The 18,811-nt window shown below is 61.5% G+C and overlaps 1 protein-coding gene across 5 annotated transcripts in view; it reads right to left on the reverse strand.

Moving 5' to 3' along the window:
* Positions 1–18,811, reverse strand: part of EVL (Enah/Vasp-like) — a 146,356-nt gene that overhangs the window by 1,828 nt on the left and 125,717 nt on the right. For 4 of the 5 annotated variants that reach the window (XM_027569452.2, XM_027569457.2, XM_027569453.2 and 1 more), the window contains exons 4-13: positions 17,004–17,067; positions 13,677–13,747; positions 11,766–11,995; positions 10,907–11,028; positions 7,803–7,863; positions 6,317–6,380; positions 4,582–4,648; positions 4,418–4,480; positions 869–935; positions 497–554 (exon numbers count right to left, since the gene is read on the reverse strand). In XM_027569452.2, the coding sequence (XP_027425253.2) occupies positions 497–554; positions 869–935; positions 4,418–4,480; positions 4,582–4,648; positions 6,317–6,380; positions 7,803–7,863; positions 10,907–11,028; positions 11,766–11,995; positions 13,677–13,747; positions 17,004–17,067 (867 nt within the window). The remainder of the gene's footprint in view (positions 1–496; positions 555–868; positions 936–4,417; positions 4,481–4,581; positions 4,649–6,316; positions 6,381–7,802; positions 7,864–10,906; positions 11,029–11,765; positions 11,996–13,676; positions 13,748–17,003; positions 17,068–18,811) is intronic. The other variant, XM_027569456.2, reaches the window with a different exon arrangement.

The following is an 18,811-nucleotide window of genomic DNA, read 5'->3' on the forward strand; positions in this document are numbered from 1 at the left end:
CGGCCCGGGGCCAAGCAAGCGGGGGACTGCGTCAGAGCCACAGGTGGTTCTGTGGCTTCTTGGTCCCGGTAACCACCTCCCGGGGAAGGCCGCAGCCACGCTCGGAACCCAAACCCGGTGATCAAAGGTAGCAGAGTCCAGAAAGGCAGTCTGAGTGCACAGATACTGAGACGGACGAGGGACAGACTGGAGGCGGCCTCAACTCTATTGCTCTGGAATGCGTTCTCTGATTCCTCTCCCGTCCACACATTCACACGTGCGTCCCAGGGAGGAAGCCGGGGAGTGCGGAGCGAGCTGTCACCCCACCTCACTTAACTGAGCCTCAGTCTGCTTGACCAGAGAATGGGGGTGATATGGAACCGCGGGGCCTCTGGGCCCAGAAGGGTCTCCCTGGCTGGGCCGCCACCACTCTGCTGTCTTGCAGCCCTGGGAGCCAGGCTGCCCTGCCGCTCCCCTGCGACCCTGGGTGACGCCCCAGGGCAGGCCCCGCACTCACCGTCGATGATTTCCTCCTTCACTTTGTGCAGCTCTCGGACCACCTCTTCGAGGATCTCCTGTTGGGAGCAGAGCCTCAATGTGAAGGGACAGGAAGCAGAGTCCCCGAAGCTGGCTTTACCAGGGGTGGCCCCAGGGGTGGGGGTGGGGGTGGGGGCGCCCGGAGCAGGCTGGAGTGTCCAGAAGGGCAGAGGGGTGCTTTTCTGCTGATGACGGGGCTGGGGGCGCAGAGCTGAGCGTGGGTGCCCCCTTCCTCCACCGCTGGCTCCCTGAGCGACTTCTGGCCGCCCTGCCGAGCCTGCCTGCCCGCGTGGACCTGAGAGGGTCCCGGCCTCTGGCTCTGTCATGGCCTCCCAGGAAAGGTCACACTCACCTGTTTCATCCGATCCAAATCTAAGGCATCCAGGGCCACGTCATTCACGCTCCCCACCGGCTTCATCCTGAAGAGGATGGCAGGGTGCGGTAAGGGGGGGGCGGCAGGGCCGGCGGGTGCCCCCCACGCGGGGACAGAGCTTGAGAGAGCAGGCCGGGTGTGCCAGAGCCTCCAAGCTCAGGGCCGAGGACCGCAGGCCAAGCACGGCCCTCTTCCCATCGTCTTTCAAATGCTTTTTGCTTTACCCCTGGCACTCTGGAGCTACTCTAACAAGAATCTAACAGCTCGTCTCCACCTCAAGAGGGTCTCATGGATCCTGTGACCATACTTCCCAGCTCTGGGGCACGACGGGGGCACGGCGACGGGGCTGTTTGCTGATCTGCGAGCTCATACACAGATATGACAGTGCAGGTCACATGCCGCCCCCTCCGGAAAGAATGGCTACTCCTCAGTGAGGGGTCTGTGTTCCCGGCTAAACTGAGGCTCGGGGAAAGCGGCAGTAAGCACAAAATTGCACAGTCCATACTCATCCTAAAAGCACCCACTTCTGGTAACCAGTCCTACCTAGTGTGTAACTTTTTTCAGGAAACGTCCTCGGAAGTGGTTTTGCTCTTTGAGGCATGGACTGTATTTCCTTGAAAAGCTGCTGAACTAAGTAAGGTTAGCTAGTTTGCTGTTCAGTGTCTCGTACGTGAACCGTCCCTGGAAAATCCTGACAAAATGCTCCTCTGGCCACTCAGCCTCTTAAAGCAGGGCAGCGGTGCGCAAGGCTCTGCTGTCTGGGTCCCACTTAATCTCCCGGGGAGAGATGGTGGTTGGGGCCTGCGGGTCCGGGGAAATGGCATGGCCCCAGCTGTGGTGGGGACCGAGGGGGTGATGGCAGGCAGACATGCGACCTGGCAGGGCCAGCCCGGCTGCGGGGGGGTGGGGGGGGCCCTCTCTAGGGCGAGAGCAGGCCCGGCCACTGCGGACAAGCCAGACCAGGGCTAGTGTGTCTGAACGAAAAGAAACCACTGTCCTGAAGACAGGGCCCCCCCCCACACCCCGGTCATGGCAGCATGACCGAAAGCCTCAGGTGTCCACTGACGGAGGGATGAAGAAGATGGGGCGCACACAGCCGCCCAGCCAGAACAAAGGACACCTGCTGCGTGTGACAACAGGGGTGACCGGAAGGCGCGACGCGGAGTGAAATAAGCCAGGCAGAGAAACACAAGCACGGCGCGGTCTCCACGATGTGCGGAATCCAAAGGAGCCCAAGGCCCAGAAATGGGGGAGACTGCTGGTGGCTGGGGGTTGGGAGGGCTGGGGGGCGGGTGGAGGAGGGTCAAAGGGCGCACACCTCCGGGTGGCGACGAGGGAGTTCGGGGATCTCATGTGCAGCCTGGGGACTACAGCTAAGCACAAGGTGTACACGTGAGAGCAGCTTGGAAGCTGAGGGGTGGCTGTCAGCCAGCCTGATCTCAGGGGGCATTTCACCGCATGCACACACGTGGACCGCCATGTAAACTCAGACAATGTTAGATGGCGATGATATCTTAATAAAGCCGAGAAAACAAACCCCTGAATAAATCAAGTTTAGTGGTTCAGTGCCCAAGCCTGGATTACAAAAAAAGCAGAGGCGCCTGGGTGGCTCAGTCGGTTCAGCATCTGCCTTCAGCTCAGGTCATGATCCCAGGGTCCTGGGATCGAGCCCTGTGTCGGGCTCCCTGCTCGGCGGGAAGCCTGCTTCTCCCTCTCCTCCCTGCTCATGCTCTGTCTCTCTCTCATAAATAAAATCGTAAAAGAAAAAAAAAAAAGCAAAATAAGAACGTAGAATGTGCCCCTGTGCCCCTCCTGGCTGAACTCAAGAAAGAGGCCAAGGGGTCTAAGAACTTTGGATCCCGATGGGGAAAGAGGCGCAGCCTGAGACCCCAGCTCCACACGTCCGGCCTGTGGGTTGTGTCTGTTCCAGCAGCCATTTCCCGGGCCACCTGGGCAAGCTGCTTCACCTCCCGGGGCCTCAGTTCTGCCACGTGCACACCTAACAGCACCCTCCCGCCGCGGTCACCCCGAGACGGACTGTCACCACATGCCCCCTTCGGAGCCCTCTGTGAAGCTAGAGAACAGACTGCTCTCAGAGGCAGAGAGCCCCATCCCCAGGGGACAGCCCCGGAGAGTGTCCTTGGCCATGTGGACGAGCTGCAGGGGCCGCTCTGGCGGCCCGGCCTCCTCCCTCGTCCTGGGGCCCCTCCTTTGGCTCCTGGCCCATGCTGGTCCCCAGGCCCTTCACAGCCGGGGAAAGTGCTGGTCCAGCACGGCGCCCTGTGCTTAAAGCTTGAGGACTGGGGTCCTGCACACACAAATGAGACACAGCCTTCCAGCCCCGGGACCCCTTCTGACCCCTCTAAGCTCACCTCCCTCGGCCCACCCCACCTTCCGCCATGGGCTAGCCACGCTGGCCGGCTTGTTGCTCTGTGAACTCGGTTGGTCACAGGGCCTCAGCACTTACCATCTCCTCCAGCTTGGAAGGCTGTCCCCACGTTCTTTGCAAGGGCAGGCTCCTCCTCATCCAGGTCAACTCAAATGCCACCTCTGAGAGGTCTGCCCCAGCCCATGCACTAAAGCACCTCTGTCCCCAGCCCGGACTGCCATGTGACCCTGTCTTCCACACAGCACCTCTCAGAACACACAGCTGCCTCGTGCACGGGCCTTCCCGACAGAAAACAGGCTCCTTGCTGGCAGGGACCTGCAGGACCCAGCTCAGAGCCTGGCTGACCACTGAGACCTCATTCCTGACGAGCAGTATCTGTCATCCCCATTCCCGCCAGAGCCAGGCTGGAGCTCTCCCAGAGCGCCTGGCTCCACTCTGCAAGACCAGGCTCCAGCGTGGCCTGTTCTGTGGGAGGAGCGGCTCCCCTTCAGTCTGTGCGGGGCAGTGGAGACCTTTCCTAGTACGGGTTCCTGAGACCAGCAACTTCAGGCCACACTTGGCCCATGGGGACTATGTGGCTTTTGCCTCTCTCACTTTTGGGGACCCCTCAGTTTTGAATGTTCTATCCTGCTATCATGCCAGCTTTTGGTTTGGGAAATACAGTCAGGAAACGTGGTTTCTCTGGGGGGAACATGGCTCTGTGTGCTGTGGGCAGAGGAGGCCAGTCCCGGGATGCGGCTGTGGCTAGTGAGCACTTCCTGTGTCCAGCTGCGGCCCCCCACACAGCTGGCACAGGACGCAGGGATTAAGAGACCTCTTTACGGGGTGGGGGAGGAGTGGAGGCCGGGAGAGGCCACCCGGCTTGCCCGAGGTCACGGTTAGTGAGCCTGGAGCCGGGGTTCGACGTCAGCCTCACTTCATCGCCCTCCCCAGGCCCCGGTCTCTCCCTCTGCGAGGGGACAGCCGGGAGCAGTTCTGCACAGCCCCTGCAGTCCCTCCGGCCCTGCCTTCCCCAGGTCTGAAGGAACAGGCCGCCCTTTCCCAGAGCAAATTGTTAGGTGACAGCACACGGGGCGGGTTTGGAGTGTTAGTCACGGGCAGGGGACAGAGGAGGCCCCCGAGACGGAGTTGTTCAGTACCTAGAGTGAGGCTGCGCCTGAAGGGGGCTCTTAGCTTCGGGGCTCTTGGCCACAGACGGGGTTCTAGGGCACGGAATGAAACAGACACATGAATCGCCCCATCGCCGCCTTGGCGCCCCCCCCACCTCCCGGACTCACAGCTCCGCCTTCCCAGGGCGGCTCACCTGGACAGTAACGAGGACACAGGTTTCTCCACCGAGTTGCTCCGCTCCCAGGGCTTCCGGCCAGCCTCTGTCAATCCATACAGTGGACAGAGAGCCTCAGATCTGGGAGGACTCTAAGCGGCCACCCCCTGACCCCATTCCAGGCAGGAGGGCCCCCGATGCTGAGGGCGCAGAGCTGCCCCGTCAGGAAGGTCGGCTTCGGGCGGAGCTGAAAACCTGGCTCTCTGTTCCCGGTCTGGCCCTTGCAGGGCTGTTGAGGGCGCTGCGGTCACCCTGCGTCTCCCCACTCAGGACACAGCTCCCATTCCCTCGACCTGGTTGACCTTGACTGTGGCCTGGTTCTGAGTCCTCTCACTATGGTTGGGTCTCTTCTTGGGAGTGTGAACCAGCGGTCAGGGAACCTCTTAACCGTGACTCCTGGAGTCGACCTGCGACTCCAGCAAAGGGCTGAGTGGGGCGGGAGGAAGCCCTCGGCCTGGATGCTTTCAGGGCAGCCCGCAGGCCCACATGTCCCCCTGCTGCCCCGAGAGGCTCGTCTGCTCCACACTCTCCACACTCCCTTCCCCCTCACGCCCCGAAAGCTGGTTTCTCCTTCCATGATCGCTCGCAAGTGGGGCTAAATTAATATTTCGTTTTACTTCAAGAGAGCAGCTAGACTGAACTGAATTCCTGACTTTGCAGGGTTGGCAGAGAGACAGAAGAGAAACCCCCAGGGGCCGCAGGGAGGCCCCCTGTCCTCAGGAGGGTCTCCCCAAGGCCACACTGTGGGGTGCACACTGGGCCCACAGGCACAAGGGCTGGGACCACATCCGGGCGCCAGGCATGTGGCCTTGAGCCAAACACGTCACCTCCTAAACTGGGAAACACATTCTTTGCAAGGGCAGGCTCCTCCTCATCCAGGTCAACTCAAATGCCACCTCTGGGAGGTCTGCCCCTTCACTGGGGTGTGAGGTGTTCGTGGAGTCTTTCTCCAAGAATCCCCGGGCACCGAGGCGCCGAGGAGGAGCGGCAGCCTGGCCGGCAGGGCAGCAGGACCAGAGGCCGGTGCCGCAGCTGCTCAGGGCCTCCCTCCGCTGGGGGGACGGGGGGGGGGGCGGGGGCCCGGCTTCCCTTCTGCCTCTGCCGCCACGCTCAGGAGCACAGGCGCGGCTCGGAGCAGATGGCTGCACGAGCGTCTAACGACCGAGTGCCCAGACACGGCGGCTTCTTTCTGCTCCGCAGCCTCCTAATGACATCCCCGCATCGTGCAGCTCCCACGGGCTTCTGAGCAGGGTTCGGGGCTGTGTGTCCTCACCCGTTACTTTGTAAGCATCACCGGGCACACCTCCTCTGAGCGCCACAACGAGCAAGACGGGTCCGTATTCCCCGTCAGAGCCCTGGCCTGAGGCCAGGAACCTGAGCCCCTGAGGCAGTGCCCTCCTCCCACCGTGTGGGACACGAGAGGGCTGCAGGGGCCATTATGGCCCGGCTGGCTCTGCTGTCGTGGGGCTGTCAGCCCAGGTGGCCACACCAGCACCTGCTCCGGCTCAGCGTGGACGCCACAGCTGCGCCTGTCCCGGCTCCGCCCGGAGGCTCGGGGCTTCCAGAAGGTGTCTGGGAGACCCGCTAGTGTCACTTCACTGGCCCTCACAGCTCATCTGTAAAGCGAGGCCCTGGGTTGCATCATCTGGCTGGGGGGGGGGCCCTCCTGCTCTAAGACCTCGTAGCCGTCGCAGGGCGGGACAGCGCCCCTTACCTGAGGAGGTAGGTGGCTGGCTGGTTGCTCGGGTCCCCGGAGATGGAGAGGTGCTCGGCTCTTCCTGAAATGGAAAAGAAAAGCTCTGCCCTCAGAGTCTGCTTAGGAAGGCCAGCTGGGGCAAGGGCAGGGTGCTCTGACCAGGTCACAAGGAAACGGCAGTTTCTTACATTTTCTAAGGAGCACGTATTACTTTTATAATCAGCCAGACGAGTACTGCCATTAACAAGTGCAAGCCTGAAATCTTGCTGGGGAGTGCGGCTCGCCCGTGGACAGGCAGGGAAGGAGAAGGCTGTGGGGGGAGACGCGGGCTCCAGCAGAGCAGGGCCGACTTTCTTTGTGGCCAGCAGCAAGCCCTGCCCATTACTGAGCCCCATTACTGAGGCCGGCGCCTCGTGAGCACGAGCATATGGCCTGAGCTCCGGGGGAGCTTCTGTACCACTGTCCACTGGGACCCTCCTGCTGCCCGTGGGAGCAGCCTGGCAGGAACACGGAAGGGACCTCCCTTCTCCAGGCCTGGCTCCCATCTCCATGGGCTGCTGTGAGGACCAGAAGGCAAGTGATCCTAGAGGGGGCTGTGCAGGTGGGCTGCTGCAGGGCAGGGCCTGGGGAGGGAGGTTCTAGTCGGCCCTGTAGGTCAGGGCTGCCCAGGGCACAGCCTACGTCCTGGTTGTGGAAGATCCCATTCACGTCTTTCACCAAGAGAGGAGGACATGGTAAGAATTCATTCTATCCCCAACCAGCCCACAAGTTCATCAGTGCTGCTGCCTAAGTGAGCTCTAAAACTTAGCTCTGTCCTCAGTACCCCGCTGCTAAAAGTACCTCCTGCTGGGGGAGGCAGGCTTGACCAGCGGGCCAGGCAGAACCCTGAGAGCTGGGGGGGCCCCACGCCGCTCTGCAAACTCGCCCACCCCTCTGCGTGTCAGCCTCCGTCCCCACAGCCCCGTCCACTGTGTCTCCACTCTGCAAACTCAGGCTCACCATTTAAAGCTCAGGGCAAATGTCACTTCTCCTGGGGGCTCGAGGCATGGTTTCAGGATGTCTCCCTCTACTCCCAGGGCCCCTGCTGCTCCTTCTCTCTCTGCCCTTAGCACTTTATTTGTCTGCTTGTTGGGTCCTCTCCCGGCAGAGGCGGGGTCTGTCCGCGTGGCCCCTCTGTGCACCCAGACTGCAGGCCTTCCCCTCATGGCACTCTGGGGCTGGATCCTGCTGCTCGGCCTCTCATTTGACCTCGTGAAGTTGTGAGCTCTAGGGCAAAGCAGTGCCTGCTAGATGCTCAGAGAGCACAGGCCTGCCCCTTGGAATGTGGGGGTGCTCCGCAGGCTCTTCTGCACCTTGGTCCCCCCAAACTCTCCTGTCTTCCTGTGAACCACCTGGTGAAGTTTCTATCACAGGTATGTTCAAACCGGGTGCACGTCAATGCCCCAAAGGCCTGGTGTCCCCCACCGGTGGGCGCCCAGGGCAGCGAGGACCGGGGTCTGCTTACCACTTGGCTTTCGTCTTCCTTTTTATCAGCCGGCTTGTCTGTTTGGGAGGCTGCTTTTCTCCTAATACAAGGAGGAAGAAGGTGCAAATCAGCTCCTGAAAGTTCTCACGCTGACCCAGATGCCTCTGCTGGGCACAGCCTGGTCCTCAGAGGAACTTGTGGTGGGGATCTGACCCCTGTTTGGTGTGAAGGAGGCAACTGTTCGAGCGGCCTTGGCGATGCCCAGGTGAGTGTCCAGGTCTTCTGTGCTTGTCCCATGACCCTGGGCACAAAACGGGCCTGGGCAGGGAGAATAGAGCCCAGAATAGGGGGCATTCCTATGTCTGTTTATAGCACCTGAGGGCTGGAAGAAGTTGGTATGCACCCTGTCCAGGTTCCCCGGGTGCCTGGGTTTGGCCACGTGGCAGCTGTGCCTCCCAGACACTCAAGGCCAGGCCACGTGGGACAGGGAGAGGTGGCCCCGGTCACAGGTCAGGGCTGGGGGAGCATTCTGTCTTCAGGCTGACTGGCTGAGGGAAGGGAACCTCACTACCTTGTGGGAAGGAGAACGACCTCTTCCTACCTTGGAACGCAGTCCTGCAGCCGCACCCTCCCTGATCTGGAACACCACTGTGAGCCTGGCCCGCTCAGAAAGGGGAGGACCCCCGAGAGCTGTAACTGATGCCCTCTGCTCAATCTGCCTGCTCCCCACTTGCCTGGACGCCATCCCTTAGCCTCTGAAGCCCACCCCTGTTTTGGCCTCGGTGGTCACCCACATCTGGCTGACTCCCACATCTACACACGCCCCAGGGCTCAGCGAAGCTGCCGGGGCACACAGCATTCGCGTAACTCAGGAGGTGAGGTTGTCCCGGCCAGGGCACAGGCCCGCAGGGAGTCGTTCCTCCTAGAAACCTGGGGAATCCTCCCCACCAACCTCTTTCTCACAAAAGTGGAGCCAATGCAGGGGCGCCTGGGTGGCTCAGGCGTTAAGCATCTGCCTTCGGCTCGGGTCATGATCCCGGGATCCTGGGATTGAGCCCTGCGTTGGGCTCCCTGTTTGGCCTCTGGGGAGTCTGCTTCTCCCTCTCCCTCTGCCCTGCCCCCGCTCATGCTCATGCTCTCTCTCAATAAATAAAAATCTTAAAAAAAAAAAAAAAGAGCGGAGCCAATTCTGCCTCTGCCTCGTATTTCAAGTCTGCCCTCCTGTCTTCACTTTGGACACCTAGTGCCAGCCGGCAGTACCTCTTCCTGGAAACAGCAGCCTCCCGGCTGGGCTCCCCATCACCACTTTGCTCTCTGACACTCTCCAGAGCCAGCCTTTAATTTTCTAAAGGTACAGAGCAGGCAGGCATGGCAGTCCCGGGAGGGCCCGGCACACAGCTCTTGGCCATGATGACTTTCCCGCCTATACCCGGCTCCTGCGAGAGAGACCTTGCCACTGCCCCCCGAGGGACAGGCAGAAATGCCACACTTCAAAGAGCGTCTCGCTGAACCCTTGTCAGCGGGGTGCACTCATGCTTCTTCTTGGCGGGGCCTCGACTGTCCCCCCACATCTGGGCGTCTCACCGGGTTCTGGCGATGCCGACCTTTTCCTGTCCTCAGGCACTTCCCCTGCGTTTGGTCTGAACCATCTAGGCCTAGTTGTTATTGCTGACGCACTGATTTTGGACTTGAGCAAAGCGTGAATATTTTCTTTCTGAAAAACATCTATTTTTACACAAGGCCCCGCTCACCTCTGTGGGATGGAGTCCAAAGTGCATGCAGACAAGGCTACCTCTTGCAGCCTGACCTTCGGTCACTCTCCTCCACGCCCCGGGCTGCAGGCCCGGCGGCTTTCTCAGCCTTCCCCGTGTTGCAGCACTGCCCACTCGCCTCAGCCTGGACAAGTGTTCTCCTCCTTCCGGGCTGTGCTCATGTGGAACCTCCTCTGGGAAGCCCTCCTTGGCTTTCCCCAGGGAGTGGCTTGCACTGGCGGGTAGCCAGATTACCCTGCGAGCCTCCGTTCCGTGTGTGACAACTGCTCACAGTCTGCCCCTGCTCTTGGTTACCTATGTGTGCCGTGGGGCAGCCTCACGGCTCCTCTGCCACTGCCCGCAGGCTCCCCCTGCTGCCGCTGGCCGTGTGTGCGGAGCTCCCGCGCAGGAAACACTGGCTCTGCCCCTGCTGCAAAGCACCAGGCCAACGACCTGCCCTCGGGGGGCCTGGGTTTCCCACCTCATCCTCACGGAGCTGGGTGCACTTAGTGAGGGGACACTCCCAGTCCAGCTCTCGGCGGGGCGAGCCCATTTGGAAGGGGACCGAGAGGAGGTGGGGGGTGGCTGTCGCTGTGGGAGTGAGGCTGGGTGCGGCTTCCGCGGACGAGAAGGAGCGTGCTGACAGGCCCCGGGGGGCCGCGGCGGCGACAACGTATGCCAGCATGTGCCTGCTGCCACGCCGCACTTACGAGGAACATCCAAGCTCCGCGGCCCTCCTGAGAAGGAACTGCCCGGCCCCTCTGCCTGCCGCAGTGTCAGCTGGGGCGCGACCGTGAGGCACAGTGACAGGCTGATGGCCTTGGGTGAGTGGGAGCCACAGCTGCCGCTGTGGTGGAGAAGGGGATGACCAGGCCCTGGGCCCCAGCGCCCAGCTGGGACACGGGCGGAACTCCTGCTCCGTCTCCCAGGCTGGTGTCTTCCGGGCTCCTGCCCCTTCAGAAGGCCTTTCCCTGTGCCCTCCACGAGCGCCCCCGCAGGGCCGGCCCCACAGCACGCATTCGCCGTGGGAGACTCTGGGAGGCGCCAGCACCGAGACATCTCATCTATGTTTGGGATCTTAAGTGTGGGGAATGAGCCTCTTTCCCCCGGTACCCATCTCCGAGACGACCTCCAAACGTCCCTCTGCTCGGAGCGAGGCTGGTGCAAGGAGGCTGCGTCAATCAACCAGATGAGGAGGGGCTCGGAGCTGAGAGGACTCCTCTGGGCCTGACGCCTCAGGCTGAGCCCTCGAGCAGGTGAACTTGACTGACAGTCCCCTGCTTGGCTGAGCCCAGGGGACATGCCTGGGGCTGGGCATGGGCTGCACACTGATGCTGAGGGGCAGGAGATCCCTGACAAGTGGCTGAGTCTGGGGGGGGCCCGAACACTCACCTCTTGGCCAGCAGCTTGTTCATTTCTTCCATAAGGCCTCCTCCTCCACTCCCACTGCTCGCCCGGTTGGCATCAGACTTGGAGGTCCCGCTGGGGCTAGAGCCTCCGGATGCATCTTCTGGCTAAGGGGTAAGGACGTGGCGTTTCAGTCTGGTGTCTGTGGCAGGACGTCACTGGAGGGGGAGGGGGTGCATGCAAGCCCGGACGGGATTCTTATGATGGTGGCACTGCAAGAGGCCCGAGGCTCTCGAGTCCCACCCCGCCCCCCAGCCCCCCGGCGACCAAACCAGAGTCCAGCAAGGGACCGGGACCGGCTGGTCGGTCAGCAGACACTGCCTAGCTCTGCTGGCTCACGTCCATGCCCTTGCTAAGGTGGGTGTGACGTGCCAGGGAGGAGGCGGCTCTGGGGAAGGAAGCCAGATTCTGTCTGGGAGCTGCTGTCAGAACCACAGGCACACTCAGCTGCCCCATGGCCGCCCCCCCTTCCAGGCTGCCGCAGATGTGCTGGGATAGGCAGGGGGGCCTCTAGGGTCCGTGTGGGAGGCGGGAGGGACCTAGATCCAGGAGACCTGGGCCTGAGTCCGAAGCCCGCAGCTGACCGCCACCTGGTGGGCCAACTGCTCCCACGTCCATGCCTCAGTCTCCTCATCTGCAAGGGGGTGCTTCTCGCCCTGCCCGTGACGGTCAGCGGGAGGGCCAGCAGCAACCCACAGCACTTCTGGCTGCCACAGCCCCAGGCGGCAGAGGTGGCGTCTCCCCGGGGGGCTCTCCTGTGTCTTGCAGACGAGGGAGGGCACTGTCCCCTGGGCGGTGAGAAGGCGGCCCCCAGCCCGGCCCGCCCACACCCATGGACGCTTACCCGCTGGACTCTCCTCAGCTTGGCCCCAGCCAAGGCAGCAGCCAGTCCGGACACGGAGCTCTCGTCATGGCTGGCACCCTGTGTTCCTCCGGCTGGCAGTGGGGGTGGGGGAGGGGGGGTGGCCCCCGTGGGTGGAGGTGGGACAGGGGGTGGGGGCGGGGGCGGGGGTCCGCTACACGAGAGGGGGGCGCTGGCTGCAGATGAGGGGTGCCCCGGTGGGAGGATGGGTCCTGAAAGGCAAGGGTGGGGCTTAGTCGGTCCCTAGTCCCCAGCTGCTACTTCCCTGGAAGGAGGGACAGAAGGCAGCCTGCTCCTCTGAGGGACAAGCTCAAGGTGCTTCCTCCAGAAAGCCCCTGTGGGGTGCACCCAGCCCTGGTCTGTCACTCCCGACCCCGGTCTCCCCAGCATTCTGGGGTGGGCTTGGCTGGACCCAGAGCGTCACATACTTAACATCCCTTGAGCTCAGCTAACTTTCTCTCGCTCTGATCGTGGTCTTCCCATGGGAGATGAAGTGGCACAAACTGTATCTCTTTTTCCTTCCCTGTACCCAGCACCACCCCAGGCACCGGCCCGTCGGTCCCCGAGATGCAGCTAGTGCTGTGGCAGGTAACTGGCTGCGGGGCTGAGTGGGGCATATGTTGGGGAACAATGCCAAGGGTTGGCAGTCCTCGGTCCACCATCCGCACAGCCCTCCACCCAGCGCCCAGCAAGCTCCCCCGTGTGGCCAGCGCGGCGTCAGGTGCTGGGGAACGCGGCCACAGGCTCTCTGCTCACGGCCTCGTAGGCAAGCAGTGAGCCAGTCACACAGACGGATGCACCTCTGTAGCGGTGGCGGGATGGCGTGTGCCATCGGCAGTGGGCACACGGTGGCCTATGGAAGAAGGGCTCCAACCGCAGGGCCAGAAGTTCGGGGACTTCCTCAGGGAGGTGGCCACCGTGCTGGGATGGTGACAGAAGAGCAGGAGTTGAGTTTGGTGAAGGAGGAGTGGGGCCGGGGCTGGAAGAAGACGGGTTGTGCCGGAGAGGTGCTGGAGAACGTGGAAGGAGCTGCTAGGAGGCCGGCCCGGACGGGGGTGTCAGGAAGGGGTGACGTGGGCCAGCGATGGCTGTGCATTAAGAATGTGGACAGTGGGCCAGAGCGGGGCAGGGGGCCCACAGGGGTCTCAGTGAAGGAGTCTAGCTGAGAGGGGCTGCTACCAGCCAGCCTCTGCCGGAGTGGGGGCTCTTGCCTCCGGGCAGGGGGTGGTGCTCGGTCTTCCCATCAGTGACCCGGGGTAACGTTCCCTGGCTTACTGCACAGGGTGTTTGGGAGAAGCACGTAAAACGCAGGATCTGAAGGCACTCACGGGGCTGGGAAGTCCTGTGCTTACTAATCAGCACTGCCGCTCTTCAGGGAACCTTCTCTGGCCTCCCTGAGCTCAGGTCCAGTCAACGGTTAGGACGACCCTGCACCTCGGCCGGAGGGGCTCTGAGCCCCGGGGCCGGCGGGGCCTGCCTCTGTGTGGCCTCGCAGCTGGCACTGACTTGGTCACCATGTGTGCACCCTGATGTTCCGTGTCCTCCACTTGTTTGTGCCCCCAACTGGACACTGAGCTCCCCGGGCCGGGGCGGCATCCGCCTGGCTCACCGCTCTGTGTCCCTAGCCCTTAGCACAGTGCCAGAGCCACGGCCCATGCCCACGGAGCATCTGCTCAGGCAGCCAGTGAGGGGGGACCAGAGGCCGGAAGGCAAGGGCCGGGCCGAGCCGAGCTCATCCTCTCCCCCCAGCTGTGCCCCTGTCCCCCTGCTTTCATCGGATGTGACTGTCACACACTGAGACCTACACAGCCGGCAGCTCTTCCCGGAGGGCGCGGGGTGCCCAGTGAAGGGGCCGGGTGCAGCGAGAGGAGCAGGCCCCGGAGGGGCTCTCACCTGTGGCCGAGGTCCTTCTCTCTAGAGACTCCTGCCGCTGTTGCTGGTGCTGCTGAGGCTCCATCACTTGTCTGAAAAACAACAGCAGAGCAGGCCTGACGTCTCGGCACCGAGAACAATGGGGCTCTGTGTCCGGGAGCCCGGGCTGCGGAGTCGGGTTTCGCTGGCACTCCCTGACCGCCGCTGCACGCCCCGGGCCGGGGGCCTCGGCGGTGAGCTCGGCCCGTCCGCTCCGGCCCTGCCCGCTGGGCTCGCTGTGCTCACTCACGGGAGGCGGGGCATGTGACTGGCTCCAGGTCCCTGAACAGGACAGCGCTGGCAGCACCCCCTGAACTGTCTCAGGCACACCTCAACAGGGAAGCCCCTCATGAAGGCTGGGGCGACCATCTGGCTGAGAGACCAAGCTTCTCCCCAGGCTGGACGGGCTCATCTGACTTTTGGGAGCCTCTGGCCTCAGCAGCCCTGACCTCAGGGTCACCCATTCTTATTACACATGACTACATTTCCTGGAACAATTTAGGCATTGCTGGTTGCCAGGAGAAGTGGACACTAAGGCTGCACGTCCTTACTCTTTTTACCCCAGATCCAGCCACAGGCCAGGCCTCCATTAGACAGCAATGCTATGTGTGCCTCAGTGGGCACAAATGTCCCCTCTCCTTAAGGCAGAGTGACCTCGGTGCTCTTGAGGGCTGGCGCAGTGAGGACACCGACGCACGAATATGTCCACGGAATCTGGGACTGAGATGCTGGGGCAGAGGGGGGCTCAAGGAGTCATGCAGACCCTGGAGAGGGACCAGTCTTCACAAACTGTTGCAAGCCAACTCTAATTAGCTGTGCCGACAAAGCCCAGGGTCACGGGATGTTCGGACACCTGCTCTGGGCTCAGGAGGAGAGCGCGCTGGAGGCAAGCAGCGGTCTCTGCCTGGCAGGTAAGGCAGGAAGGGCGGCCGGTGGAATGGGAAGTTGCCGGCCACGTGTCTGCACCGCGCTCTCAGTTTACAGTGAGCCGGCGCTTCTCCGGTGCGGGCACCACACCTGGCATGTAGCAGCTGCTCAGTAAGTGCTTTGTGAAGCAAGAAATACATGGAGGAAGGAAAAAATACAGCTGCCTTCATCTTCAAGAAAGGTCAGTGATACAGCACCTCCTCCAGAGGGGACCCAGAGTTTACTGCAAAGACCACTGAGAGGCAGTGAGCTTTCTGGCTCCTGTTCTGGGATTGTGGCTTTGTAAGCATGGACAAGTCATGCCCCTCCCCTGGGCCTCAGCTTTTTCTCTGCAGAGGAAGCACAACACGTGTTCAGGGGGCTCTCAGAAGGACTATGTGCGATCCCTACAAAATAATGGAAAAGACCTTTCTGGCACGAAAAGTGTTGGAAAAGCTCCCAGCAGTGCTTCCATCAGCTTCTCTATCCAAACTGCTGAAACATCACCCATAACTTCAACTTTCCCAGCAGGATCCATATGCTTAGATGCCCTCAGCAAAATGAAAGTGCTTGGAAATCCTTAAAAATCAGGTGTGGACTTAAGACTCTGTGAGAGAATACAAGGTTCCTGTGCTTGGAATCACCACCTGGTGTTCGGCCCCACATAAGTCCTCTCTCCCCTGGGCCTCCCTCTGTGTGAGGTGACCAGCAGAGACACACAGGGGCGGGGTGCCCGCCCTGTGGCCTGTGGTGACTCCTGAAGTTCACAGCCTGGTCTCCAGGGGGCGCTCCGGCCCACAGGCAGGGGACTGCAGGAGGTCTCGGGAAGGAATGCCGGACTTGGGTGGTGGGTCAGGGTAATACAGGGTGGTGTTTAACCAGTTCTGAGAGATCTGCTTAGGGCCCATCTGCTCTGTACGTTCATTCCTGAGTCTGGTGGGGCTCACCCATGCCCTTCTCGGGGTGGAGGCAGCCCCAGGACCCGGCAGAGTGCTGAGCTGGTGCCAGACAGGCTGCCGGTCCTGGTTGTGCCTCTAACTTCTCATTACTTTGGGCAAGTCCTTTCTGCTCTCCTGGCTCGTGTGAGCAACGGTACCAGTAACAGGAGCCCTGGAAGGTTAGTGTGAGGAATAAAACAAGCCAAAAGCTGTAAAAGCCCTTCAATAAACAGCAATGTGCTGTATTTCTGAGAGGCCAGAAGACAGGCCCACGGAATCAAGAGACCTGTGGGAATTGATAAAAGGAGTCTCTCTTGCCCGTAGGCCATCTAGAAGCACATTCCCATCTTTACCTCCTTTCTTTGAGGTGAGCGGAGCGAGGAATACCACTGTTACGTTCCAATGGGAAACTGAGGCCTAGAGCAGGAACCTGCCCATGGTTACAGAGTACCCCTAATCGGGGAAGAAGGCGCCCAGAGGTTCCCGAGCCTCAGCCTTTACTCCTCAGAGTGGGGGAGAGGCTAGAGGAAGGAGGGCCCTGGAGATCCTCCCAGCTAGCGGAGGGGTGGGGACAGGGCCTCCCCAAATCCCAGCCCAGGATTCCACGTGAGCCTAGCTGCAGGCCCCCAGCTTGGCCCCTCTTCCGAGAACCTGGATGGGGAGGGCCTGCACCAGGCCCATGTCCTGGATACAGCTCCCACAGAGCCCGATTCAGAGCCTCTCAGAGATACAGAGCCCCTGCCAAGGCGATGGCAGGCTGGGTGCACGCCCTGGCCCTGTCTTCCCTGGCGATGTTGACCTGGGGCGGCTGCTCCCTCCTTGGCCACCATGACTCTTCTGTAACTTCAGGACAATGACACTGGTCCTTCCTCCCAGTCTGAGCACTTTAGAAGCTCCCTGGAGCGAGGGTGGGTGTCGTCCTATGGCCCACATCCCATGGGAGCTGCCTCCTCTCAGGCTGGCAAACAAGGACAACTACACAGCCCTGGCCAAACTGTCGAAGAGCTGCCGCAGCCCCCGAAGAACTTTCACGGCCTTTGTCCACCTTAGTCTCCGCCGGGGGGTGAGGGGCCCGGGGTTTAGATCCTCCTGAGAGGCCGTGGCACCCACCCGAGGCATCCACTGAGGGAGTGGCGGGCAGCACAGGATGGTGCTCAGGTCACAGGCGTCAGGCAGACAGCCCTGGGCATCTGTCTGCCCATCTCCAGCAGCGCGGCCTTGGTCACGTTACTAAACCCCTCCACGTCGTGACAGCTACCTCCTGACACATGTGGGAGGGCTGAGTTCATCCTGAGTTCAGGATGCTGCAGACTGCAAATCCCCATGAGACCACACATTCCCTTCTTCACTCTGACAAAGCCGCAACCACCTTGCTCCCTCTTCCTTCCGGTCAGGCCTGTCCCCCCTTCAGTGCCTGTCTCTGGGAGTCGAAGGGTGCCACTGGCCCTGCTGGGTGGGGGATTACCTTCTCTGGATGTCCATCTCTTCAGGAGAGGGGCCATTCTGCACCTGACGCTGGGTGGAGGGGCCTGTGGGGCAGAGAAGCACAGAAGCGCAGAGGTTAGCGGAGAAGAAAGGCCCTGGCAAACCAACCTGGAACTCTGTCTCTGCCCGCCTGGCCCACAGGAGCCGTCCCTGACCTCTCAACAGGTACAACGCCGTCCCCAGACTGTCCCCTCAATCACGTCTCTCTCCGTGTCTCGGGGCTCTTCTCCCGGAGCCCACGAACCACCCTGTGCTGCTCACACGGCTCAGAGGCAGTCCTTCAGCTACTAGGCCCTCTCACCCTCCCTCTCGGGCTGCCCCACAAAGCCGTTCCGCCTAAAACCACCGGTGCACTCAGCATCACCAAACCCAGCAGATCCATTTTTTTTTTTTTAAAGATTTTATTTATTTATTTGACAGAGAGAGACACAGCGAGAGAGGGAACACAAGCAGGGGGGTGGGGTGGGAGAGGGAGAAGCAGGCTTCCCGTGGGACAGGGAGCCCGATGCAGGGCTCGATCTCAGGACCCTGGGTTCGTGACCTGAGCCGAAGGCAGACGCTTAACGACTGAGCCACCCAGGCGCCCCCCCAGCAGATCCATTTTGTCCTGCCCTGTGAGCAAAGGAATGACTGTCACGGTGGGTTAAGTGTCCGAGCCAGGGACTCACACCTGGTCTAGTGGAGACACAGCCTGGTCTCCTCACCACAATGCAGGGCCCTCCTGCCCGCATCCAGGAGCCCACAGCTGGGGGTGGGCAGGACACAGCAAGGCACAGATGGCAGAGGCTGTCACTGACCGGGCCACACATTGGCCCTGGGGGCAAGGGCCCAGAGCAGCCCGGGTCTACTACGAGCGCCCTATGTTCAGATGGAGGCTGGTGCCAAGCCACATTCACAAGAACAGGCAGGCTTCTGCCCCAAACTGAGAACGAGCTGATTGTTCCTTCTCTTTGCCAGCTCGGGTGTCACTGGGGAACAGCACAGAGTCATAGGGACAGGGCAGAGACTCCAGGCAGGCTGGTCTCATTCCTCCTGGACTACATGCGGAAGGGGCCTGTCTCCTCCCCAGGACAAAGGGCACCCACGCTCAGCCCACAACAAAATCTATGATGTGTAGAAGGCTTTTCCCACACGTGCTTCGAGCCGCTGAGGGATTAGCAGGTCGTCCCCTGGATCAGGGACACAGCGGGATAGAGAGCAACAGAATCCCGAAGCTGAAACAGACCATCTGATTCTAGGGCAGGCTCCGGCCCAGCACAGGAGTCTCCTGTGTGCCTCCCAGCCTGGTCCTCCTGCCTGATCTCAGCAACGGAAGCCACTACCTCCCGTGACCACGGGCTTTCTGCCACGGAGGTCTCAAACCTCCCCGTCCTCAAAGGTCCTGTCCCCACCACTAGGTGGGACACAACATGGGTTGAATCTTTTCAAGCCCAAAGTGAGCTTCCACGGCCATGGCTTCCAGACCTTGCTGTCCCGGGCCCCAGTATCGGCTCTAGTCAAGTTTTCAGGGAGCCACGCCTTGCCGCCTTGCTGGTCCCCGTGTGAATGTTTCAGCTGGGGAAGGAGGAGGATCCAGATGGTGGGCAGTGGGCCTGCTGCTCGGTGGGAGGAGAGGGCCTGCCAGCACTCAAGGAAAGATGCTGCCCTGGGTAGACCAGCCCGACCCTGCCCTTGCTTGCTGCCTTCCTGCCGCGCTCAGATGATGGGCAGCACAGAAGGTGCCTGCACGCTTTCGCAGACATGCCTTTTGTAAATACCTGGCCTGGCAGCCTGGCACATGACAGGCAC

The sequence above is a fragment of the Zalophus californianus genome, chromosome 6 (assembly GCF_009762305.2).
Source record: "Zalophus californianus isolate mZalCal1 chromosome 6, mZalCal1.pri.v2, whole genome shotgun sequence".
In the NCBI taxonomy this organism is placed as follows: domain Eukaryota; kingdom Metazoa; phylum Chordata; class Mammalia; order Carnivora; family Otariidae; genus Zalophus; species Zalophus californianus.